The sequence below is a fragment of the Oenanthe melanoleuca genome, chromosome 6 (genome assembly GCF_029582105.1).
Source record: "Oenanthe melanoleuca isolate GR-GAL-2019-014 chromosome 6, OMel1.0, whole genome shotgun sequence".
NCBI classification, from domain to species: Eukaryota; Metazoa; Chordata; class Aves; order Passeriformes; family Muscicapidae; genus Oenanthe; species Oenanthe melanoleuca.
In genome coordinates, this window is record NC_079340.1 from 43,539 (window position 1) to 68,425 (window position 24,887).

The 24,887-nt window shown below is 39.6% G+C and overlaps 2 protein-coding genes across 8 annotated transcripts in view; both read right to left on the reverse strand.

Moving 5' to 3' along the window:
* Positions 1-529: 529 nt before the first annotated feature.
* Positions 530-11,244, reverse strand: TFAM (transcription factor A, mitochondrial). 2 transcript variants are annotated; one of them, XM_056494544.1, is made up of 6 exons: positions 10,916-11,244; positions 9,022-9,092; positions 4,766-4,915; positions 3,323-3,418; positions 2,419-2,475; positions 530-1,430 (listed from the first exon to the last, which is right to left on the reverse strand). In XM_056494544.1, exons 1-6 carry the CDS (start codon positions 11,190-11,192, stop codon positions 1,218-1,220), a joined length of 864 nt encoding a protein of 287 aa, XP_056350519.1. In that variant the 5' UTR covers positions 11,193-11,244; the 3' UTR covers positions 530-1,217. The 2 variants fall into 2 exon arrangements, with proteins under 2 accessions (XP_056350519.1, XP_056350520.1); XM_056494545.1 differs by lacking the exon at positions 3,323-3,418 and having other exon boundaries at positions 10,916-11,237.
* A 2,281-nt stretch (positions 11,245-13,525) lies between these two features.
* Positions 13,526-24,887, reverse strand: part of UBE2D1 (ubiquitin conjugating enzyme E2 D1) — a 31,119-nt gene continuing 19,757 nt past the window's right edge. For 2 of the 6 annotated variants that reach the window (XM_056494550.1, XM_056494549.1), the window contains exons 2-8: positions 21,949-22,012; positions 21,834-21,865; positions 19,204-19,317; positions 18,762-18,839; positions 18,414-18,519; positions 16,073-16,166; positions 13,526-14,398 (exon numbers count right to left, since the gene is read on the reverse strand). In XM_056494550.1, coding sequence (XP_056350525.1) covers positions 14,353-14,398; positions 16,073-16,166; positions 18,414-18,519; positions 18,762-18,839; positions 19,204-19,254 — 375 coding nt within the window. In that variant the 5' untranslated portion in view covers positions 19,255-19,317; positions 21,834-21,865; positions 21,949-22,012 and the 3' untranslated portion in view covers positions 13,526-14,352. The other 4 variants (XM_056494546.1, XM_056494547.1, XM_056494548.1 and 1 more) reach the window with 4 other exon arrangements.

The following is a 24,887-nucleotide window of genomic DNA, read 5'->3' on the forward strand; positions in this document are numbered from 1 at the left end:
CTGTCTTTCAGGAAGTCTTTTCAGACAATACACTTAGGCACAGGGGGGATTCCTGGGGTGTCTTGTACAGGGCCAGGAGTTGGTAATCATGGTCTTAATGGCTCCTTCAACTCAGGATATTCTGTGATTCTATGTGCACTGAATGATTATCTCAAGCTGGTTTGCACTGGCAATCAGAGCATGCTTTTAATTGCTTCCAGTTTATTTCTGCAATTTCTTTATTTCAACTCCAGGGCACTGATAGACTGATCAAACACAAAGGGTTAGAGGAAAACACCCTTTTTTACGTGGGCAACCTGGTTTAGTGAGCGGCATCCCTTCCCATGGGAGGGATGTGGGAATCATGTGATCTTGAAGGACCCTTCCAACCCAAGCCTTTCTAGAATTCCATTATTTGGTGGGTCATTCAGAACAGATGAGATCCACCAAATACTGAAAAAGTTGTTCCACATTCTAAAAATAGATTCCTCAAAATATCTATGAAACTTGACTTAGATGGAGAAACCCCAAGAAAGAAACCATGCACCTCTTCAAAATACCTGTATTTATTACACCAAAACTCAAAGTCCAAACAGTTCACGTTTTTTCTTTTTCTTCTAGGTCATCCCAAATGTGACAATAGCAAGACAAAAATGTTTGTATGTATCCAAACAAAACCATGAAATAAAAGTCCAAGAAAGGTACATTCATACAAAACTCATATGGTCCTTAAATACAACATAAGTGGTATATACAGTTTACCAGGTACAAAAAAGACAGATGCATAAAACGATAGGTATTATTTTATGTTTCTTGTGCCTGTTGTTGAAATGTAGAACATCTCACTCGCAATAAGATGGAGGGAATAAAACACAGCAGTGTTAACTAACATTTCAGCTCTTATTTACAGAATTTAGATGAGAACATTGCAGAATATTTTCTTTCATAAAGAAAGAATATTTTCTATTTTTTCATTAAAAATATCTTATAAAAGCTGGATATTATCTACTACTACTGGAGAGCTCTGCTGATGTTAGTGGGTATCAGTATTCACAGCTTGATTCTACAGTTCAGGCTATACCTGCAGTGATTATTTCAGTCAGTTCTGAGAGACAGTAACTCCTCTCCTACCTGATCACCTTTCCAAAGGGCCCTTCATGGGTTTTCCAAATTTCAGTGCTGATGCTGACTGCAGCATTAACAAAGCAAGATAGAAATAAGACAACCAAAGGGATTTTTTATTCTTCAGATTTTTTAAATTTTGCCTTGTTTCCAGCTGAGGAAGCTTTGGCTATTTCAGCTTGCTTTGCAGTTTCAGCAGGTTTCTTTTTTAACTTTTGCTTTTTAGAACGGACCAGGTCTTCTCGTCCCAGTTCAATCATTTTTGCTTCCCATGATTTCATTTCATTCTCATACCGAACCTTATCATCTTCAGCAAGCTGCAAGTATGGCTGAAAGAAAATAAGGTATCAAGAAGTTACAGAAGGAGCTTCTTCTGGAAAACAGCCATGACAGAACGGTGACTTTGAACACCACCTGTGCAGTGAAAGCCCAGGCATTTGCTTGTGCCCCGAGCTGATTGAAAAAGAAAAAAAAAAATCAAAATTGCAAAAAATACAACTAATAGCACTAAATTGCAGTTATGTCAACAGCTGGCCATTCCTGAAGAGGAAATTTATTCAGTACTGCTACAAACAGTTAAGGCTTTTTATCTGAGCATCGGTTTGAGACAGTTAGATTACATGAGGCACAAGAATATATATTGCTGTAGAATTATTTCAAATTATTTCTGTACAGTAGGAACATGAACCTAGGGTATGTCCTAAGTACACATTAAAAACCACCTGGAAGAAGGACATTCAGGAGGAAGGACAGTAGGGTACAGAATACCTGAAAATGTCAAGGTTTTGTTTAGATTTCAGTACAGCACCCCTCCACTTTTGATTTGCTCATCTACAGGTTTGTAGTTCAATACAGTGAGAAAGTTGGCAGAAAATGATCCCCCAGACAATCAAAATTAATAAATTACCCTGTGCGCATCACATGTAGATTTCTGTTACTTTCCCTTTTAAGAGTCCTTCCATGAGCTGCAAATTCTTATGCTGGTGTTTAAAGATATTATGGATTATTAGAAAAAAATTAAATTGTTGCATATTATTCCACCTTCTTCTCTAGATGTTGCTTAGTACCTGCTTTAAGGCACACCAAACTTCCACCCTATCCCACTGACTCACATTTCAACAACACTATGAATTAAATGGTCACTACCAGAATAAAGGTAATGACAACCTTTTTCAAGATGCATGGGGATCTTGAAGTATTTTCTTCAGTATTATATTTTGAGCAACCGAGTTCAAGATTTCATATGAATATATCAATTTTGATTCAAGTTTTTAATTCTGATTAGATCACAGCCTCATCCAAAATCCTCTGACATACCTGCTTTTGGGAAGTAGACAGTTTCTGCCATGTATCAAATAGTTTCTTCAGCTTTGCCTAGGGGATTCAAAACATGCAATACATGAGAGTTATTCTAGGAGTAGACTGACTTCAGAGGGGTACAGATGAATACTGCATGAGTGAATATCAAGCATAAAACAATGCAAAAAAAGCACGAAGTCACAAAAGCTTGCTTCCCCTTATTTACTCCTTTAATGTAAGTAAATAATCGACTATATAGGTCACAACAAGCTTCTGAGAATCATCTGAGCCATACTTACAGTGTGGGCCTCAGCTGACTGGAGAAACCTGTATTGTACATGGAAAACTGAGGAACAAACTATATCCACTATCCTGACTTACTGACTAAATGTGTGGGGTAAGGAACATGAGGCACACAGGGTGAGTCTCCAGCACTACAAGTGTTATAATCCACCAGTGCAACCTACATCACCCCAAAGCACAGTTTAGTGCAGAACTTGTGAGTTTGCTGAGGAGCTCTTGTATTTGTATTTTCAGTTGTATTACCAACTGAACTATAGGAGGTACAATAAACTGCTACTGCCAGAACAGGAGCACACCACCACAACTCTTTGAAAAACTCTATTTCTACATCAAAACAAAGGCAAGAATAATACTCTCCTTACAGAAGGAACTGATAAAGTCTGCAACATTAAAGTGCAAAAAATATTACAAACATTTTAAGTCTATATACCCACATAGCACTTTATACAGACCATGCTAGCAGTATAGCCAGACTGCCACAGCTTAAAAAAAATAACCTAAGTGATGCAGCATCCTGATAGTGAACTACTGAACAGTATCTTTGAAAATGACAGAATCTAAACTAGATTTTTCTGAATACAATGGATATATTTTAGAAAATGAATCTTTCCTAGCTTACCACAGGTGAAATTCCCTCACTTTCTTGAAAATTTTCTGACAGGAAAATGTTAAAGCCGCTACGAGCTCTTTTAGGTTTTCCAAGCAGATTCAATTCCTTTAAAAACAACAAGGGAAGTTATTTTATCTACCAAGCATGCATTTGTTCCAAAACTAAACTCAGCATTTATCTTTATATTTTATGCAAAAATCAAACACAAATTCTTTCTTTGGTGTTTTATTCTGTAAACTGGACTGTATGTCAAGATGCTCTTTTCAAGACTAATTTTAAACTACAAAAAACTAACAACTTGAGTATTCACAAGTTGTTGAAAAAGCATTTAAAACTGATTCTTACTTCAGCAAATTCTTCCAGAAACCAAAGAGTGCTACTAAATTAAACACTGTAACAAAGTCATGATGACAGTTTTTCTATTATTCTTCAGTAAGGCTTCAGTTTCTGGCATGAAATACTGCGTGTGTGCAGAGAAGAGGTCAAACACTTATCTGTGGGAGGTGAGAAGGTGGAAGAGAACTGTTTCTGCTATCAGAATGCTTTACCTGCAGGGATGTAGGCTAGAGAATAAAAGTACAGCAAGTTATAGATGCAATTACACTTCCTGTTTTCTCCAGTCCTGATATTCCCACTGGAGCCTAGATGCTGTAAATTACCATCTCCTTAGGTATGAGATACGCCAACTGAACTCCTTGTGGTGCCATACGCTAAAAAGGATCAGCAGAATCATTAAGATTAAAAACTTCCTCTAAGTAGAGGTCTTTTAAACCAAATTAGTTTTGCTATTGCAAATCAGGGCAATGTCACAGCTTAATTCACAGAAATAAATAAGCAATATGCAACCCCTTTGATTTTTCCAGACAAACCATAATATTGTACTGTTACAGATGGTTCTGTCTCTAAGGATCTATACACAAACCAGCCAAAAAGGAGTAGGGAAGATAGTCTTTATGAATATGCTAGTAAATGACCCAAACAGATGTCACAGCAGCAGCTACACCGTGGCAGAGCCCAAAAAGGAAGAAAAAAAGGCTACTTCAAACAGCTGCTACCTTGTAGGCCCTAATGAGGTAACAGATACAAGGTCTTTGTGAAAAGCCATTTCTGAATGTCTTCCCATCCAAAGGAAGTGTTTCTGGTCCAAACATCTTTTACTGCCTATCCTTTCTCTGGTAGCTCTAGAAATAGGGAGGGAAAAAAGCTTAGAGAAGCTACCTCTAAGCACAAAGATTCATGCTAGTTCTGTGCTCTTCAAGCACAGGAAAGCCATTAAAATAGCTGCTACCACCAGTAATTACTTTAGTCTGTGGCATTTTGGGAGGGTTTGTGTTTGTTGTGTGCTTTCTTCTATTCTGAGTTGCTTTTGTATTTCTAAAACATGCTTTGTATACTAGACAAACAGACTTCAGGTTCCTGAGAGAAAAGAAACATGAACTTCAAAATACTTACTCTTTTTGCCCTGATTGATCTTCTCTTTGCCAATTGTTTTCTCCTTTCCTCTTTCAAAGCTGCAGCCTGGGCTGGAGTCAGTTGGGCTTTATAAGCAGCCATCTGCTCTCCATATCTTTTCCAGTCTATCTTTCTTGATTCCTCATAAACCTACAGCACAAATCACCAACCTTAAACTTAAGCCAGATGCTTTCAGTCAAAAGCACTTGACCATTAGACAAGGTAACACTTCTAACCTATGAGTAGAAAAATGACAGACTGAAAAACTCACACCAGAACATCAGATTTTCATCTGATTACCTGTTCTACACTTCAGAGACATGAAGGGAAAGGTACACAGAGTGAGAAGTCCAGAAGGGATGTGAGAGCACATTAATTCTACTCAACAAAGATATCTCCTTTAGAAACCAGAATTTACTTCCTGCCTCTAATTGTTAACTGCAGTCAAGAAAGAATAATCTCTGCTATAAATGGCTTTTAAATTCAGTAATGATCACCAAGTCCTAGATTTGCTTTATGTTATCCCCTGTAATGCCAGCCATGGGTTTATGCACAGAATCACAAACGGGACAGGACTGCTGTGGAATGCGTCTTGAGCTGCCTTATTTTCCAAGCATCAGTCTCATTACATGGTTGGGACAGCAGGAAGATGCCAGCAGTTCACGTCCTCGGCAGCAGCCGCAGAACGTGATGTTACAACATACTTTGAAAGTTTTTTGACCAACCACAAAAAGCAAAAGCATAGTGACAGTAGTTCTATCCAACCACTATAAGTACACGTACCTTTGGTTAAAACAATGCTTGCTTATTTCGAATACAATATCTACTTGTAAGCCTTAAAATAAAACTCACAGAGCGCCATTATTAAGCTAAGACTTTCCTAATATCTTGCTAGATATACTTTTCCACAGCTTAGAGAGTTATTCTAGCCAAGTGTTAATACACAGACCATTTTATTGTCCTCACTTTCTACATCTCATATAACTTTTCTGCTGACAAACCTTATGCCTACCAAGTCCAACTGCAGTTCTGCTGTTTCTGAGGCCTGCTTTTTTTCAGCTTTCCCAAAACCCTGTGATTTTAAGGATTCCCACACCTTGAAACTGCCACTCAGAGAAACTTCACTACTTATGACTTAATTTGATGAGTCTTGAAGAAATTCATACAAAGCAAAAGAAGTTGGTCCTTTCATCAAAATTAACTGAGGTTTCACCTACCTTACACACAAGAGCAGAACAACTTTACAAAACTTGTATTATACTTGTATTATAAATGTAATGCAATATTGCCATTCAAAAAGGAGAAAGAATTGGTCTGCAGACCCACAGCCACATGGAGTGAGAACTGTGTCATTTCTCTGGCAACAGATTACAGATCACAGAATCACAGAATAATAAGGTTGGAAGAGACCTCTAAGATCATCGAGTCCAACCTATGTCCTAACACCTCAACTCAGAGTCTAGACTATAGCACCAAGTGCCATGTCCAGCCTTTTCTTAAACACATCCAGAGATGATGATTCCACCACCTCTCTGGGAAGAGCATTCCAGTACTTTATTATTCTTTAGGTGAAAAATTTTTTCCTAACATCCAACCTATACCTTCCCTGACGTAGCTTGAGACTGTGTCCTCTGTTCAGTCAGTTGCTGCCTGGTGGAATAGACTGACCCCCACCTGTCTACAGCCTCCCTTCACGAAGTTGTAGAGAGCAATAAGGTCACCTCTAAGCCTCCTCTTCTCTAGGCTAAACAACCCCAGCTCCTTCAAACGTTCCTCATAAGGCTTGTGTTCCAAACCCTTCACCAGTCTTGTTGCCCTCCTCTGGACACGTTCAAGCATCTCAACATCCTTCCTAAACTGAGGGCCCCAGAAGTAGACACAGTACTCAAGATATGGTCTCACCAGTGCTGAGTACAGGGGAAGAATAACCTCCTTGCTCCTGCTGGCCACACAATTCCTAAAGCAGGCCAGGATGCTGTTGGCCTTCTTGGCCACCGAAGCACATTGCTGGCTCATATTCAGCCAGTTGTCAACCAGCATCCCCAGGTCCCTTTCCACCTGTACGCTATCCAGCCACACTGTCCCCAGCTTGTAACACTGTAGGGGATTTTTATGGTCAAAATGTAGAACTCGGCACTTAGATTTATTAAACTTCATGCTGTTGGACTCTGCCCATCTATCTAACCAATTGAAGTCTCTCTGCAGAGCCCTTCTTCCTTCCAACAGATCAACACAAGCTCCCAGCTTAGTGTCGTCTAATTTGCTAATGAAGGACTCGATGCCCTCATCCATATCGTCTATAAAAATATTAAACACAACTGGCCCCAGCACAGAGCCCTGAGGGACACCACTGGTGACTGGCCGCCAGCTGGATGCAGCACCGTTCACCACCACTCTCTGGGCCCGGCCATCCAGCCAGTTCCTAACCCATCGAAGAGTGCTCCTGTCCAAGCCGTGCGCAGCCAGCTTCTCCAGGAGTATGCTGTGGGAGACAGTATCAAAGGTCTTGCTGAAGTCTAAACAGACAACATCCACAGCCTTTCCTGCATCCACCAGGTGTGTCACCTGGTCATAGAAGGAGACTAGGTTGGTCAGACATGACCTACCCTTCGTAAACCCATGCTGACTGGGTCTGATGCCCTGGCCATCTGTAAGTGCTATGTGATAGCACTCTTTATGAACTGCTCCATTATCTTACCTGGTACTGAGGTCGGGCTAACTGGTCTGTAGTTACCAGGATTCTCCTTCCTACCTTTTTTGTAAATGGGTGCCACATTGGCCAGTTTCCAATCATCTGGAACCTCACCAGTGAGCCACGACTCATGATAAATGAGTCAAGCTCATCTGCCAGCTCCCTCATCATCCTGGGATGGATCCCCTCTGGTCCCATTGATTTATAAATATCCAAGCATCCCAGCAGTTCTCTGACTGCCTCTTCTTGCATAACAAGAGGACCATTCTGCTCTCTGGTACCACTCACCAACCCCTGAGGACAGTGGTCTTGAGGACAAGCTGTCTTACCACTAAAGACTGAGGTGAAGAAGGCATTAAGCATTTCCGCCTTTTCCTCGTCTTTAGTTACTAGGTTGCCTATTAAAGCCAAGGTCATATAAAGTACAAGTGCAAATACAAGTAGCAAAGAATCTTCCTGTATTGGGTTTGCATGGCCAGATTTTGGTAGTGAAGGGGGTACAGGAATGGTTCCTATGAGAAGCCTGATGGAGCCTCGGCCAGCCAGCTCCAAGAAGCATCCACTATTGGCCATCAGTTATGGTGGTGGCACCTCAGGGATAACAAAGTTAATAAGGTGAAAAAGAAAACTGCACTTTCAGCCAGAGAAAGGAGGAAAACCATGTCAGAAAAACTTTTCTATTGATCCTAAGGGAAGGAAGAGGCAGATGTTCCAAGCACGAAAGCTGAGGTTCCCCTTCAGCCTGGGGTGCAGCTCATGCTGAGGCAGCTGTACCCCTGAAGACCATGGGGGAGCAGAGATCCACCTGCAGCTCATGGAGGAGACTACACTGGAGCAGGGAGATGGATAAAGGGGATTATGACCCTGTGGTGGATCCACAATAAAGCAGCCCATGGGAAGAGACACATTCTGGAACAGTTCCTGAAGAACTGCAGCCCATGGGAAAGACTCACATTGTGAGCAGTTCATGGAAAACTGTCCATGGGGGGAGGGACCCCAAGTTCTCCCACTGAACAGGAAGAAGGCAGCTGAGGTCAGTCCACCACATGATGGACTGATCTCAGCCCCCATTCCCTGTGCTCCTGCACTTCTGTCAGGAGGAAGTAGAGAAACTGGGAGTGATGTTGAGCCTAGGAAGAGGGGAGAATAGGGGAAAAGGTGTCTTAGGATACCCTACTCTGATTTCACTGGTAATAAACTGATTTCCCCAAGTGAAGTTTGTTTTGTCCTGACAGTAACTGGTGAAGGACCTCTCCAAGTTTTATTCCAACCCACAAACATTTTGCTGTATTTACTCTCCCCTGCCCAGCTGAAGAGAGCAGCTGAGAGTGGCTTGGGTGGGCACCTGGCATTCGGCCAGGGTCACCCCACCACACTTCCCTTGAGTTATTCAAAGCTCCCAATTCTCCCGACTGTTTTGACATGTGTTTTCAAGCCCTTTAAAATCCAACTAACTAACCAACAAATCCACTAGACTAAATAAACAAAACCATGGAACACCAAACCAAATAAAACCTCACCACCTGTTTAGTTCAAAGTACTCAGGGAAAGGATACAATCTTACCTGCTTCTGTGATGCTGGTAACGACTTCCATGCACATGCTAATTTTTTAATCAGTTCCAGGTTGCTCGCTTCTGTACATCAAAATGAGAAAGCCCAGAAATAAAGATCAACATTGTATCTTTAGTAAGCTTCTTCAATTTTTCCCAAGGATATCTGTCACAGGTATCATCTTCCAGTACAAATGCATTTTTGTCCTTTCATAAAACTAACTCACTGTAGCAGTTAAAGGGCAATGCAATATTTGGGGGAAAAGAAAGAGTCCCTGCTCATCTGGAACACAACATGCAGTTATAAACTGAAGCACCATTTCAAGGCAGCTATTATTACTCCACAACAATTTAATGTTTTTTGCCTTTTGAGCTGGATCTTTTCTATACAATGCAAGATGGTCTGATTTGAAGTGGGGAGCAGGGAAAAAAATCAAAATAAGATTTCCAGCTCTAAGTTTTTTAGCAAAAAGAGTCTGCTGAATTGTTCACTCAAGTATAATGTGACTTCACCCACTTAATATACTTTGATTCTATTATCCTTTACTTATAATATAATTCAAAATAAGTTAAAAAGTAATTTCCTTCTCAAACAAACAAAATTAGTGACTGTAGTCTACTTTGGTTTTCATCTGACTGTTTTTGCCTCTGGCTCTTGCACTAGGGTGATTTGATGAGGCCTCCAGCCAGACTTGAATTTGCAAAGAGGAAAAGAATAATTAAAAACAAACCAACCAACCACCCACAAAAAAGCCCCAAGCAAACTCCAAACAAACTCAAGTGTGGTGTAAAGAAGATATAAGGTTTTCTTGAAAAATCCTTTCCAGGCTTTCCCTCCATAATAAAAGAAGAAACAGATGAGCTGCTTCTTCCCTCTCAGACATAAAGCTTAGGCACCTCAATGGTGGAAAAGCATAACTAAACTCTTCTCAGTGACGTGACTTTCAGAATTCTGGAAAAGCAAGGCAACTGGTAAGTTTTAGTACAAGTAGATAAACTTTAAAACCTCTGAAAATATGATGCTTTGACCACTCATAAAAGAGAATAAATAACTGGGTTATTTTTGACCACTACCTCTCTTGGAACAAGAAAACCCCAAACTCTCAATCTGTATATAAGATCCAGTATGTTTATTTACAGATTATTCAAATTTTGGAAATGTGGAAAACACTGGTGTGGTATATAACTACAATATACTGTGATAGTTCAGCTACCAATGGTTTTCCTTAAAAAATCCCTTAAATCTTCCTTAGGACTTGCCCAATATGACCATAATTCTTTAAACATTTTAACCTTAAATAGTCTTTCAAAACCAGCATATCTTTCTATTCTGCAGCTCTCCGGCAAGACTCACTGCATTGCCTGTAAGTGAAGCTTTTGATAGTAAATCAAACATATTCAGAGAAAACCATTTTCCTCTAAATACACTTACTTTTTCTCCCATATACAGATGCAATCCAGTACCCGCAATTTCTTAATTACTAAGCCTCAAAATAAAATCATACACAGCTCATAATATCAGCAAAAATGTACTTTAAATAATAAGTCCACAAATAATTGAGAATCATAAATCATTGCTAACATGTATTACCTAGGAGAGATACTGCATCAAGCATTTTTAAAGTAACACATATATGTTCATTTCTTTGACTTATGAAGCACGGAAGACCAAGCAGGCACGTGCAGGCAATGAACATGGCCATGCTGGATTCACTTGGGAAATGCTTTGGATACACAGACGGATTGGGTCTCTGTGATCACGTCTTTAGATCGTTCCCAAAGTTCGGTTTTACAATGGCATGGGTTATTCAGGCTTCCTGGCTCACTCCACTCTGGGGGGCGAAGGTATCGGAGCCCCGGCGTCCAAGAGCGCCAACCGCGGGCCCACCTCCCCACAAACTTCATACCTGGGTTTTTTTCCCTAAAAGCCGGACGGTTGTCTATCACAAAACGAAGATAGGCGGTGAGGGGCCGCTTCGGGCGCTGATCCGAGCTGATCCCCCGAGACAGGCACTGCTCCACCGCGCCACCGACCCTGCACACAACGGTACCGCCAAGGAGGGTCCCCGTCCCCACCTCGCGCAGTCCCGCTCCCGTCCCACACCGGAGGAACCGCCGCCCGCCCGTGGCCGTAAACAGGCCCGGGACCGCGGCCCGGCCCAGCAAGGCCGCTGCCACCGCCATCCCGACTTGCCGCGCCTGCGCTTGAGGGGCGCGCAGCACCCTGGGACAGCGGCGTGAGGGGCGGGGTCAGGGCGACCGCGACAAGGTGACCCCCGCGACCGCGACACCCCGGGCACACGAGGTTCCGAGCCGCGGGCGGGCGGGTTCATTGTGTGCGCCCGCAGGCAGAAACTGTAATACAGATCGGAAACCAACTGGGTACTAAGTAACTATCTGTTGATGAGGTGTGGCCAAAAACTAACCCCACGGCTTCACTGTTTTCTTCGACATGTCAAGCTTTTGGGCGCAGCCATGTCTGAAACAGCAGACGCGACAACTGTGATCAGTTCTCGGGGAAAAAGGAAGATCTACCTTTTTTTTTTTTTTTTTTTTTTATCCCCACCAACCTCCCCCGTCGTAGTAAACAGCACAGAATAAAGTAAACTTTTCAGTCATGGAAACACAATTTGTATAAAAAGCACTAACGGAGGAGCTCTGAGGGTGCAGTAGTGGTGTTTCTCTCCACAGATTAAACACAGCCACTTCATAGCATGACTGAAGTTTTTTTAAAATTTATTTATCATTTCATTCCGATAATTTCAAAAGCAGAAAGGCTGAACTGCTAGGAATATCATAAGAATCAAAGACAGCTTCACACCTCTAAACCAGCATGATCATAAGACAAGTTCCTTTTTTAATATTTACATATGCTTAATACAGCTTACATATGGATGTTGGTTGTTGGTTTTCAATCCTCCTGCTGGTTTCATACTGTGGTGAAAAGTCATTCCATGCATGGCACAAAGCAGAAACGTTACCAGTTAAAATATAAATGTTTTCAAACCATCCCTAACATAAATGGATAAACTAAAAGAAACTAAGTCAAACTTCTGATTTCACAGAGTTCAGTGCTGATATTCCAAAAATCTAAGTACAAAGAGAACACTATTTTTACAGAAAAAATAAAACTGCGAATGCATTCTGATGGTCAGTTTTCTACAATAATTTGAGCAGGAATTATAAATTATGTCTTTGCCTTCCTAGCTACATTGCCCTAGTTCAAGTATAATGAAACACTCAGTAATTAAAAAAATCCCTTTATTTAGAGCTCGCCAAATGTAGTGAACAGCGATATTTTAAGATTATTACAATCACTCTCAATCAAGCTGCTGTTTCAAACGTCACCATTACATCACACATAAAACTAGCACAGAAATAACATTTTCCCATATGTGACCAACTTAAGGTGAGTAAATCAGCAAATGTGAAGTTCATATTCCACTGGTAGGAATAAAAGCTCCTACTGTGCATGCTTACCACCCATACCCCTCATTCCAGTTTGATGCATATTAGAATAAAAAACAACAACAAACAAACAAACCCCAAATCAAATATATCTGCCATCTTAAAATGTATTCTATCATGAAAAATTTCCAAACTGAACATCATTTTACTTTCATGTGCAAAACACCAACATTTTGTCATCTTTTAAAATTTTCAAATAACCAAGAAGAATGAATGGTAGAAAATCAAGAGGTTTTTTTGCTTTTAATTTATGTTTTAAGAATAGATTTCCCCTCTCCAGCACTATTGGTTTTCCACATAGTCTGAAGCAACTGAAGTGCAAGTTAATGGAAAAGTTACTTTCCAATGTGAGAAGAAAAGTGTGAGTTGACTGTAACATTCTGATATTGCAAATCCACCACCTTAACAGACTCCTGTGATTATCTCCTCCACAGATGAATATTGGTGTAGCATGGTATTAACATATTTGAAATCCTATATCCAACAATGGGCATTCCCTAGTTTGGGAGACATAAGAGGCTTCTCTTAGAGCAAATGCCAATGTACCCCTGTTCTGTTCCCTTGGACGGCCCAGTTTCCGGTCCCTGTCCCTCAGTCTTTCGGTCACTCCCACCCTGTTTCCCCATTGGCTCCCATGCCCTAACCCCACCTTTGTGCCACATCCATGTCCCCTGATAATTAGTCTCTGATGCTCCTCCTGCCCCAAACACCCATGTACTTGAACCTGGACCCTCATGAAGTTTGCCTTTTCCTCTGACCCTGGACTATCCACGTGTGTGGCTCTGTGGAACCCATACAAAGGGCCCTCCTGCCTCTTTACCATCGACCATATTAACAGTTATCCAGGCTACAACAGCACAGTACACTAAATCCACTAGGCTAGAGGTAGTGTATAAATCAACTGCAATTCAGTTCCAAGTAGTACATGATGCATGGCTTTGTTGGACATTCTGTCTACAAAGACACACATGCTACTGGTGATTCTTTGTTACAATGTTAGAACAAGTAGGTTAAGGATATGCATGAGTTAAGATACATAAACAGGCAAAGAAAGCAGAAAATGTATTTTATTTATATGGAAAAGGCTTCATCTGGATTTGTAAAAGGTCTGTGAGAGTCTTATGTTGCCCACGCGTCAAAAATCAGTTATGAATAGCAACAAAACCGTTACATATCTTTCCACAAACCATGCAATTAGTTCACATTGCGATAAAATTAAATCAAGTATGCAACAGAATCAAAATGAAGTGCTTCTCCATAATCAGCATACAAAGATTTACAGTGCAAAGACCATTTTATGTTTTAAGAAGTTTTCTGTCTCTTAAAAATATTCCAATGGGTGAGATTCTCCAATTACTTTCACTATTAGCAGTTGTATCTTGTCAATACTGTGCACAAGCAAGTCTAAAATGAAATTACTCACATTGCAAATAAAATAGTCTATACAGTAAAAAAATACAAATTATATAAGAGAACTAACAAAAAGAAACTTGAACACACGTATGAAACAGACAATATACTTCAATGACATACATACAGTATTCATCATATGAAAGCAGCTACTTTTTCCATCAAAAACAATTTTGTTGATTTACAACTGAATTATAAGTTTTGTAGTCTGAAGATGCAAGTGTCCAGCTCTTAAAAACTAAAATAAATGTCTTCTGCAAAGCAAACAAAGACGATAAATATTCTTATCAAAGTCATAAGGTTATTATAAATTTGTTCTCTCTTGTTCCAGAAACACATTTACATGGGTGAAAAAAAAAAATCAGAGTGTCACAATGAAGCCATACACTGTGCTCCATTTCCTTCTAATTTTGAAAAAACCTAGAATTTACAGTACTCTTTGGTATACGAAAATGTCTTCAAAAGTTTACATTGCATATTTCTGAGTCCACTCTCTTGCGTGTCTGTTGTATCTGTATGTGCAGAAAGAAGGCATTACAGTGAAGAGCTGTTAGTGATGCATTGCAATGGTGATGTATTTACTTAACACAGGTGTTATTGAGCTTTTCACCTCTGAGCAGAGTCAAAGAACATTAAAGCAGTCTAAAAGCCAAGAAGTATATACCCACTACACATTCAGTTTCTAAGGTCACATATCAGAGCAATTCAGACTGAAATGAAACTTCACAGGTTTGCATTAAATTGCGTAGCATCCTTCATTTGTGTTTCACAAGTGGTTGCCTTATTTGCACCTTAACAGGAATTTGTTGTCAATTACTCCTAAAGGCATATGCTTTTAAGTGTCTAACAAAGTTTACACATTTTAGTTCCATAAAATTCAGTATAATTAACTGGGATTTTATGATCTCCATTCTGCAGTGCCAGCTGCATTTCAGAACTCAAAAAGAAAATTTTCTGAAAAGCATTTTTTACTAGGTTTTAAGTCTTGGGTCTTTTCCTTCTGGTATGAAACTGATTATCTCATAATTCCATAATCTCAAGGGTAAATGTCCTTAGAGAGTTGATAGCTTCCCCTCTGGTCCTTACATTTGCTACATTCTACTCTTCAGACTGGATTCACTTTCTTGAGTCATCCAGAGAAAAATGCTGACAAGTTTTTAACGCTTTTTCTTAAGATCAGTAGAGCAACTCATATACTAATTGGTTTTCTTTTTAAGAATATGCTACCACACAAGTCTTTGGATCTTAACTGATAATAAAATACTCATAGATAAATGCTCAGGGGGAACCAGCCATATCTTTCATTTCCTACATCCAAGATAAAACAAAAAATAAAAGTTAATAAGTGATCATCATAAGAAGATAAAGCTATTGTCAAGACTATATATTTTCTCACTTTCTCTAGCAATGATTAAATTTTGAGATTTGGAGATAGTAAACAATCCTTTATTCACTTCCTTCAGAAACAGGAGGCAAAACAGCTGAAAACACTAATAAGTAGAAAAAAGTTGAGCCACAAATGGGGAGAAGCTGATGCACATCATCTTCAACTTGAACACTATCTACTTTGCAAAATGAGCTACAGCATTCAAGCACTTGAGAAGTTACATGATTTCACTATAGCAGACATTGACCTGTGAGAAAAATGACATTTTAATAATTCTTAGTCTACGCAGAGAAATACTAGATCACACAAGTCCATGTAACTTCTAGATCACTCCTTCATTGTCTACTGCTCAAGGTAAAAGCAATACTCAAATCTTCCTGAACCTGTGACATGTGATGAGCCACAGGCCACTGTATACACTGAAAAAGTCTTCAACGGCTCAACACTAAAAAATAGGTACCAAACAACTCAGTTAATCACAGGTCAAAAATTATTCTGTACAGGTTTTACAACCAGAGAATTGCAGTAGCAATAAATAACTCATATTTGGGAAAATAATTTTTCATGCAATAAATCTAAGACATAAAAGCTTGAAGGTTTTATGTAACTAAGTACAAAAAATTAGCTACCAACAGTTGCGTATGCCTTCAGTTTTCTACTTGCCATCGCTATTCTTGATATTTAAAGAGCTAATCCTGTAGAAATCTAGGAAAACAGTATTGCTAAAATTAATATTGAAGGTGCATAGCACATAGCCATCTGCAAGTACCACACACACAATTACGTATGTTATACTCACTTTTCCTTGTCTGACTTGTAGATATGTGCAATATCTGGTACTAAAGGATCATCTGGATTAGGATCACAAAGTAAGGAGCATATGGACAATAAAACTAAAAAGAGACACTAGATTAAACAAGTTAGTTTGTTTTATTTCTATAATCCTTTAATATGTTCCAATACACCGAAGGAGGATTGTAAGAGGGTTTTGGAAAAAGAATGCATATTAGTATTAAGCTGTCATTTAACAGTTCTGTCTAGAAATGTTTATACAGCATCATTTTCCTAGGGCCCAAGTAAACACCTGATACAAGCCCAGGGAAATTGCAACCATGAACCTGTACGTTTCATAATGATTCTCTCTCCCACATCCTAGCTTAGGAACATTAGCCAAACTACAGACAACACAGTTACATATAGATACTTGCTCAAACTAAGCTTTCCATCTGCAGTTAAGGTAACTAATATTATTAATATTACAGTGCCATGCAGTATGCTATTTGTGCATATCCTTTTCCACTTCGGTGCTGACAGTTATTATCTCAATCATGAGAACATTTTACCTAAGTGTGACTTCCATTTTGGGAAATACTTGATCAGCATTAAATACAGGTATTCACTTCTAATTTCATATTAATTTCCTGGTATTAAACCAAGGAGGTTTTATTTTTTTCCCTAATATTTTTAGGGCATACTTTTCAGGCAATTTCTATTTTTATGGTCAGAACTAATTTGCATACAAGAGTACACAGTTAAACAATTCTAAATATGCTGTGAAAGGGAACTTCATCCTACCATAAGAATCAACTCTAGAATACATTTTTTTCCCCTGCTTTATCTTGAGCAACAACTCAAGAGCCCATACCTATGTTCAGGAATAGAAAGTTCAGCCACTTCAATACTGACTTATTTTGCTATAAGTGCCAGTAATATTAGAAAAACAGGTTAGAATACATGGTCATACACATGGCTAGAGGTACTATAATATGCTGTAAACTTTTGATTCAGTCAAACAAAGACTAGAAAGGAGAAACTTCCATGAGTCATTGAGCTAACTTCTAGTTTATGAAATACATAATATGTAAGCAGATTAAAAGCACATAATCTGAACATGAGACCAGCAGACCTCTCCACTTTATAACCAATGAAGTAAAAAGACAAGTAAAACAAGTAAAGACAAGTAAGAAGACAGAAAAATTCTGAAGATCTAAAAATGCTATGAGTTTTCAGTTGTAGATGCCAAGTTTTAAACCTAAGTGCCAACATTCATCTCCTTATAACTAGAAACAAGACAATTTTTAGATAGCTATAAAACAACTAATTTATGTGAAAAAATTACACCAATTAAAAATAAGAGTAATTGATGTCTTTGGCAATGACTTCAGGAAACAGTATTAGACTTAGATTTTTATATGGCTTGTGAGATTACTGCACAGGCCTGTATGCATGAAAAGTTGTTTTTCCAAGGAAGAACAGCAACTGGACTTGCATAGAGCAATTTCCATCGGACAAAGACCCACTGTTTTTTCTTTGCTTGTACACCCAGTGCAATGACACTTTGGCACATAGCTTAGAGAGCTCCCAAGTACATAACATGTGATACGGATTGACCTTTTGAGTCACATGAGAAACTTCTGTAATATGACTAAGCATGCCCTAACATTTTGAAGATGGGTGAGGAGAAACAACAGCACCCATATTTTAAGCAGCTTTTGAAGTGAAACAAAATACCTGCAACAAAAGAACTGCTTAACTGTTAAGTCAATGTTAGAAAATTCTATAGTGTTCAAGTTTTGAGAATGCTTAACTGCTGGATGAGAATATTTTAATAAATCTTTTACTGAGGACTCTGAAAGGAGCTACATTTTAAAATATTCATCTTACAAAGAAATTCAAACCAGAACAAATTATCTCATTTTAAAATAAAGTGTAATTAAGAACTTAGTCCACACAAGGATGCTCAAAGATCATGTAAGCTCACATAACATCAGTATCAGGGTTTCACATTTACTTCCATGTTATGATTTTGAAGCCCTGCTCATCAGTTTCTCCTCCATTCAGTATGCACAGTCATCTATCACATTTCAGGCTAATTGTACATTATTATCTTACCCATCTTGGTTTAGAATATTTCTTTACTGTGAACACCTTTTTTTTTTTTGGTAATGTGACACTCCCAATAAACTTGGATCCCAATATCTTGGATCATAACAAGAATTCCAATGGAATTTGCCTCTTCTGAAACATGCAGGATAAATGAGTTCCCACTGCTACCTTTAAGACAGTGCAATAATACACAAAAAAAGTGCTATGGCAGTGTATGCAGCTTCACAAATGCATTATCAAATCAGTGAGTTTACCTTTAGAAACAGTCAGAGCTGGTGACCATTGTGATCTCAAGATATCAAGACAAATACTCCCATTACTGTTTATATTTGGGTGATATATTTTTGTTGTAAAAGCAATCTGTAATAAACAATACAAAAACCACAAATAACATCAGATTAGGGTTATTACATTTGGAATCCTTAACACATCCCTTCCTTTCTAGTCGTATCAGATCTGCCAACACAATTTTTTTACAGTCTTACCTGCATCCATGATGAACATATATACTATTGCTCACCTTTCTGGTTTAACTTCCAAAATTAAGCCTCAAAGAATAAACTTTGACAAAAAACTTTCTTTCCTTAAAAGAAAGGACTTACCTTTGGTGGTTTGAAAGGATAGTCTGTTGGAAAGTGTACTGTGAGAAAAAATACTCCCCCTTGATATGCACTATCAGGCTGAGAAAAAAAACAAACAAATAAAACATTAATATATTTCAGCTGTTTAGAAGCTTCCCTTCTCCTAGATAAAATCAATTTTTTCCCTAGTACATAGCCCACTATGGGACATAAACTGGAAAAGCATAGAGGGAATTGAACCCTCTCACTGGCATGCAGTTACAGTAGAGTCAACTGTGGCTACTACTGCAGCAGCACAACAAGTTATCAAGCACTGCCCATCTGAGGAGAAAAAGAGAGGGAGAGCAATAGCTTCACTGCATGAAGGGAGTACAAAAACCAGAGCAGATCCTCCAATCCTGTCTCCATTCAAGACCACAGCTGCTCTGATCTTCCTCCAATCTTAAGACAAAAATGTACTTACCATAAGAAGTGGTTTCTCTTTGCAGATGCAAAGAGGGGGATTTTCCAACATAATTCAGTTCATCATGATGATATCAGGAGTTTTAAAACACACATCTTTATGACCTGTACAAATCTGTGAACATGCATTTTGTTAGACAACATGTGCACAGGTTTATGTCCAGGTTGCACACAGTTAATAGATATAAATAATTTTGTAGAAATGTTAAAGAACTTTCATCTTTTATTAACTAAAAATGTGAGGTGGAAAGTCTTGATGCTAAGTGATGGAGAACAGTTCTGCCATTTCTGGTTAAGAGAAAGAAGAAAACTACTCTCATTAAGAGACTAAGTAAGTTTACAACAACCATGTAGGAACTCAATCGCAGCAAAGCTGAAGATCAAATTTTTGGGTTTTCTTATGAAAGGAAAGGCAGACTGTTTTTAAGTAAATCCTTTACCTTGGAAATAAACAGTTTTATAGATGACTATATGACTGTAAGAGACAATGCTACAAATGGTCTACTAAGCTATGCTGCCTTACATGCTCAAAGTGCAGAGAGGGCTGCAGAGTTAGGCTGTGGCAGTGAATATGGTAGCTTTTCTAAAAGATGCAATTTGAAACCTAGCCAGCTTGTTAAGCAGGCAGGTACCTGGGTGAAAATCCCAGCTCATTTATTGAACCTTAAATGCCAATGTTGGTCAAGAAAGTGAATGACAGAAATTGTAACCATCTGTGTGAGCCCGGGAAAGATGAAGCACCCTATTTAAGCGTGCTCACAGACAATAAAGTGGCTTAAGTCTTGTTACAGTGAACTATGAATGGAGTGTCTTTGTCTTGGACCCAACACCACCCCCCCCCCAGCCCAACACATGAAACAACAGGAACTACTCTAACAACATAACATAAGCCAGGTTATATACTGTCATGCTAAGTCAGCATGAGGTGACTTCAGAAGATTGCCACTGTAGTTCCAATTAGGTTTGAAAGGACTTCTTGCTTGCATACTAAATGGATTTTTCAAAGTTAAAGTAAGCTGAAGATGAGACAAATTCAGTGTCAAAAAGAAGGCAAAGTGAACTCACTCTATGTTTTATGAGCAAGGTATATAAAACAAATTGATGATACCCATAGACAGAGGTTATCCTACTTCCACACACAGAAAGTGAATTCTGAAGGTAGATTTTAGTCCTACGCTTCCCTTGGGCCATCTGGAAACATACAGAAACTTAATCCCTGAATTATTTTGTTATCAAGATAAAGAATTAATATCTGAAGTGTTCTGTTCCTATATCTCTTTAGATATGGCTGAGAAAGGTTGGCAAGAGATGCTCATTCTTACCCTTAAGTAGAGACATTTGAGGAGCTTAAAGCAAAGAAAAGAATATTTTCCACTACAGAATATGAAAGCTGAACTGCAAGCTGGAGAAGAAAATGGAATTTAAGCCAAAATTGATGTGGTAGTATTTCCTTTACTCATATCATCAGAGTCATTCAGGACAGAGACATTATTGATGGCAACCAGCACATAAGCTTTTCTTAACTCTTCATTGCCACTTTGTCATTCACCCTTTGGCAGTGCAAGACAGCAAGAGTCAGAAGGCCTTGGTATGTGGAAGAACATACCAACATGCTTGTTGTTCAAGCAAAAGGGCAAAAGCATTAGTGTACTACAGAAAACAGTTGCTGCCGGGCAATGGACAAGTTGGACAAGAGACTCCAGCACACCACCAGTAAATTAGTGACTGCTGCTTCAGAACAACTGTGCTGAAAATTACTCTCAAATTTTGAGAATTACTCTCAAAACAGACACATTTCCACTTTTCTCCACAATTTAATGCTGCGTCTTAATAGATTAAGTATTATCTCAAAATTTCACCTCATACAGTGACTCAGCTCACTCTCCAAACTAGACACTCTTCTTTCCAAATTATAAAATCCAAAAGGAAAACGCTAGAAATACAAACTTTTTACCAGGACATTAATAAGCACACCTTCCCTCAGTTCATGTTGTTCTTTAGTATTTTTCTTGCTGGAATTATTCTCAGTTTTCCACCAAAATCTTCTGGTTTTAAACTTATTTTTGTTATTTCTTATGTCATTATCTTCACAAGAGTCATAATTTCTTCAACTCAAGGAAAACACCTTTCTTGCATAAAAACCAACAAAAGCACCCCACTGTTGGCCTGCAGTTTGCAAAAGCCTATGCTTTTGCCAAGGTTACATCACAGCTATCAAATAAAACAAGATCCATCTAAAAGCCCTCTCCAACTCCACTCTTGTTTATAGTTACCAACTTTACTATTAGATTTCACCCACTCTTCCTCCTTTCAGATGGATGAATTTTCCAGAATTGATCTGACCATCTACGAAAAGCAAGCTCTTTGCTTTGTAGCACACATCACCAACTCAGACACCACAGCTGACTAATTAAGCATCTCCAACATCATGAAAAGAGAGATTTTTGAGGTGTTACAGAAAGCAACTGGTACCAGACTACTAAGAAGAACAACAATAAAACCCTAAAGTTTTAAGCTATACATCACACAGCTGAACGTAGCTGCTGTGTTTACAGAAACTCAAATGAGTCCTTCTGTAACAAAAAGAGAAGGAAGGTCTTACATTTTAAGGGGCATGATTCTTATACTTACAGGTCCCATAATAGTTGCTTGCCAATGAAACACTGAAAGACAAAAATATTCAACAATTAGATTTTCTAAGCCTTTTTAGAACTGAAATGTACTGAATGCACTAGGAAGAGCTTACAGTCATCTCCAACAGGTCCAGCAGAACAGTGGGCTGGTGGATCTCGCTGCAGATCACTTAGTTCCTGCAAAAAACACAAAGATATTTGAAGGACATGAAAACCCATACCGCTTGGCATTATCCCTTCAAAACTGGGAACACCAATTTTATTAAATCCGTGGGCATTTTTTATGGCCTTTTAATAAAACAATCAACATTTGAAATTGAAGCTGAAATTGAATTGAAACTGAAAGAGATTTTTTGCCAGATGGCCTACAACTAACACTGTGCTAGAAATTAATACTTAAAAGAATATAAGAGCTGCAACCAAGTTCACAGTAAGTTCAATATACTTGAAGGAGACAAAACAAATAAAAACGGTTTATTGATTAGTCTGTAAACTCACTGTTTGGTTTAGTTAGGTGCTAATCTGATATTCCCTTAGCTTTTGGTTTTACAAAAGTTTCTGTATTGTCCTAGTCTATGGACATCAGTTGAGCTAAACTGGCTCATAAAATGTTTAGAGCCTGCATGTAGATGATGTATGAACATAATATAAAGGGTCCTAACTAAACTGGAGACTAAAGGAAAAATATTAGCTCTACACCTTATTTATTGTACCTTGATTCAATTCCGTGCATAATTTTTTTTTAATGACTACTAAAAAACTCCCAAGTTGAAACTTAAGCACTCAGAGGAGCTTTTGATGGTCAACTGATTTATTTCATTTGCAGGCGTCTGATGCATTTGCAGTGGTGGCCTCCAAAGATAAGGCCTGCTCTTTTTACTGTGGGGAACTTGGACACTTCATAAAAGATTGCCCAGAGAAGGCACCTACCCAAAACCCTCACACCAATTACCAGAACCCCTAGAAACGGCAAAGGTACCAGCAGATCTCAGGAAACTTCCAGTGGAGCACGGTGCAGGCCCTGCACCCAGACAACAAATCAAAGGCTGCTTCCCACCCCACCCCAACTGTGAAAAATTGTGGGACATCATAGCCCATTGCCCCAGGGGATCCCAGATTACATCAAAGGGATCCGACATATGGAGCATTACAGGTGGGAACCAGGTGCCAGTTGCTAACAACACTGTCCATGAACTTTACAGATGGGAGTTTTCACCGTGTTCCCACAGCAAAGAATGGACCACCAGATGGTCCTTGGGACATTCTAATCATTGGTGACACTTCCACGGTCCAACACAAATCTTTGTTTTGCCAGAAATACAAACTGTATCATCTGGGCAAGAAATCTTTGTCCAGCTCTGCTGTATGGACACGCCTTTTATCTTTCACAGGAGACACCAATCACACAGGCCTTTTTGCCACAAAGAATGGATCCCCCTCAACCCCACAATAATGTGGGCACAGATCATGGGCTCACAGAAGCCCATCCTCGAGTGCAACCTTCTCTGCAAAGAAGAAAGGATCCACAGACCAAGGATGCTGGACACTGGTGCTGACGTGACCATCATTGCCCATTTAGAACGGCAAACATACTGGGAACTTCAACCGGTAGCAGGCATGGTTTCCAGGATCAGTGGAGTCACTGTGTCTATACAGAGCAAGCACAATGTCATCGTCGAAGGGCCTGAAGGCAAGCTGGCAACCATCCGCCTGTTTGTGTAAGGACCCCCATCATGCTATGGGGCAGGGATGTCCTATTCCGATGAGGTGCTTCCATCAAAAGTCACAGTCGGGATTTCTAATTTAGGCCACTGAGGAGCGCGCCTTAGCATCTACCCCTCAGCTCACCTGGAAAAGTGAGGACCCTGTTTGGGTCAAGCAGTGGCCCCTCTCTAAAGTTAAACTGCGTGCCCTACATGTCCTCATAAAAGAGCAACTTGCCAAAGGCCACATCACCAAAACCACAAGCCCTTGGAATCCTCCTGTCTTCATGCTGCAAAAACCTGGGACAGACAGGTGGAGGCTCCTCCACAACCTTCGCAAGATCAACAACATCATCAAGGACATGGGTCCCCTCCAGCCTGACCTGCCCTCACCATTGGTGCTGCCTCAAAACTGGACACTTGCCATCATAGATATTAAAGACTGATTCTTCAGCATCCTACTGCACCCACAAGATGTCCCACAGTTTGCCTTCTCCATCTCCTCTTTTAACAGAGAGGCTTCCCTCAAAAGATATCATTGGCTTTTTCTTCCCCAAGAACTTAAAAACTCTCCCACCATATGCCAATGGTATGTTGCTCACATTCTTTCACCTGTTCAGAACTCATTCCCAGATGCAACCAGCCACCACTACATGGACAACATCCTAGTTAGTGCATCAGAAAAGACGTACTTGGACAAAGCAGTAAAAACAACCATTGAAAAACATTGAAAAAGCAGGATTCGTGAAATTCATGAAGACAAAGTACAGTACACTAGCCCATGGACTTATCTCGGACTCCAAATTCATGAGAATACCATTGTACCCCAGCAGCTCTCCATTCGAGATGACCCAAAAACCCTGAGAGGCCTACACAGTCTGTGCGGATCCATCAACTGGATATGCCCCCCCACTGAGAATTACAACAGAGGACACTGCCCCCCTGTTCAACCTTCTCCGTGGCAACGAAGACCTGGGCTCCCCATGCACCCTCACACCAGAAGCCCAAAATGCCATCACCAAGGTCCAAGCAGCCCTGTCTTCATGCCAGGTTCATCACTTCGAGCCCAACCTGCCTTTCCAGTTTGTCATCTTGGGAAAGGCCCCTCGTTTCCATGGACTGATTTTCCAATGGGACCTTCAACTTACAGAGCCTCTCTTAACTCTCGAATGGATCTTTATAAACAATCAACCCACAAAGACGATTAACACATTTTAAGAAATCATGGCACAAGAAAAAAGGCCATAACTCACCTCCACTCTCTTGCAGGGCGTGAGTTCACATGCATCTACCTGTCATTGACCACTGGGGATCTGGAGCACTTGCTCCAGACCAATGAGAGCCTCCAA

Coding starts and splice junctions, on each gene's coding strand:
- TFAM (XM_056494544.1), bottom strand. CDS start 11,192: ATGGCGGTGGCAGCGGCCTTGCTGGGCCGGGCCGCGGTCCCGGGCCTG. Junction 9,093..10,915: donor TTTTAGGGAAAAAAACCCAG/GTATGAAGTTTG, acceptor TTTGATGTACAG/AAGCGAGCAACCTGGAACTG. Junction 1,431..2,418: donor TGTCTACTTCCCAAAAGCAG/GTATGTCAGAGG, acceptor ATTTTCTTTCAG/CCATACTTGCAGCTTGCTGA.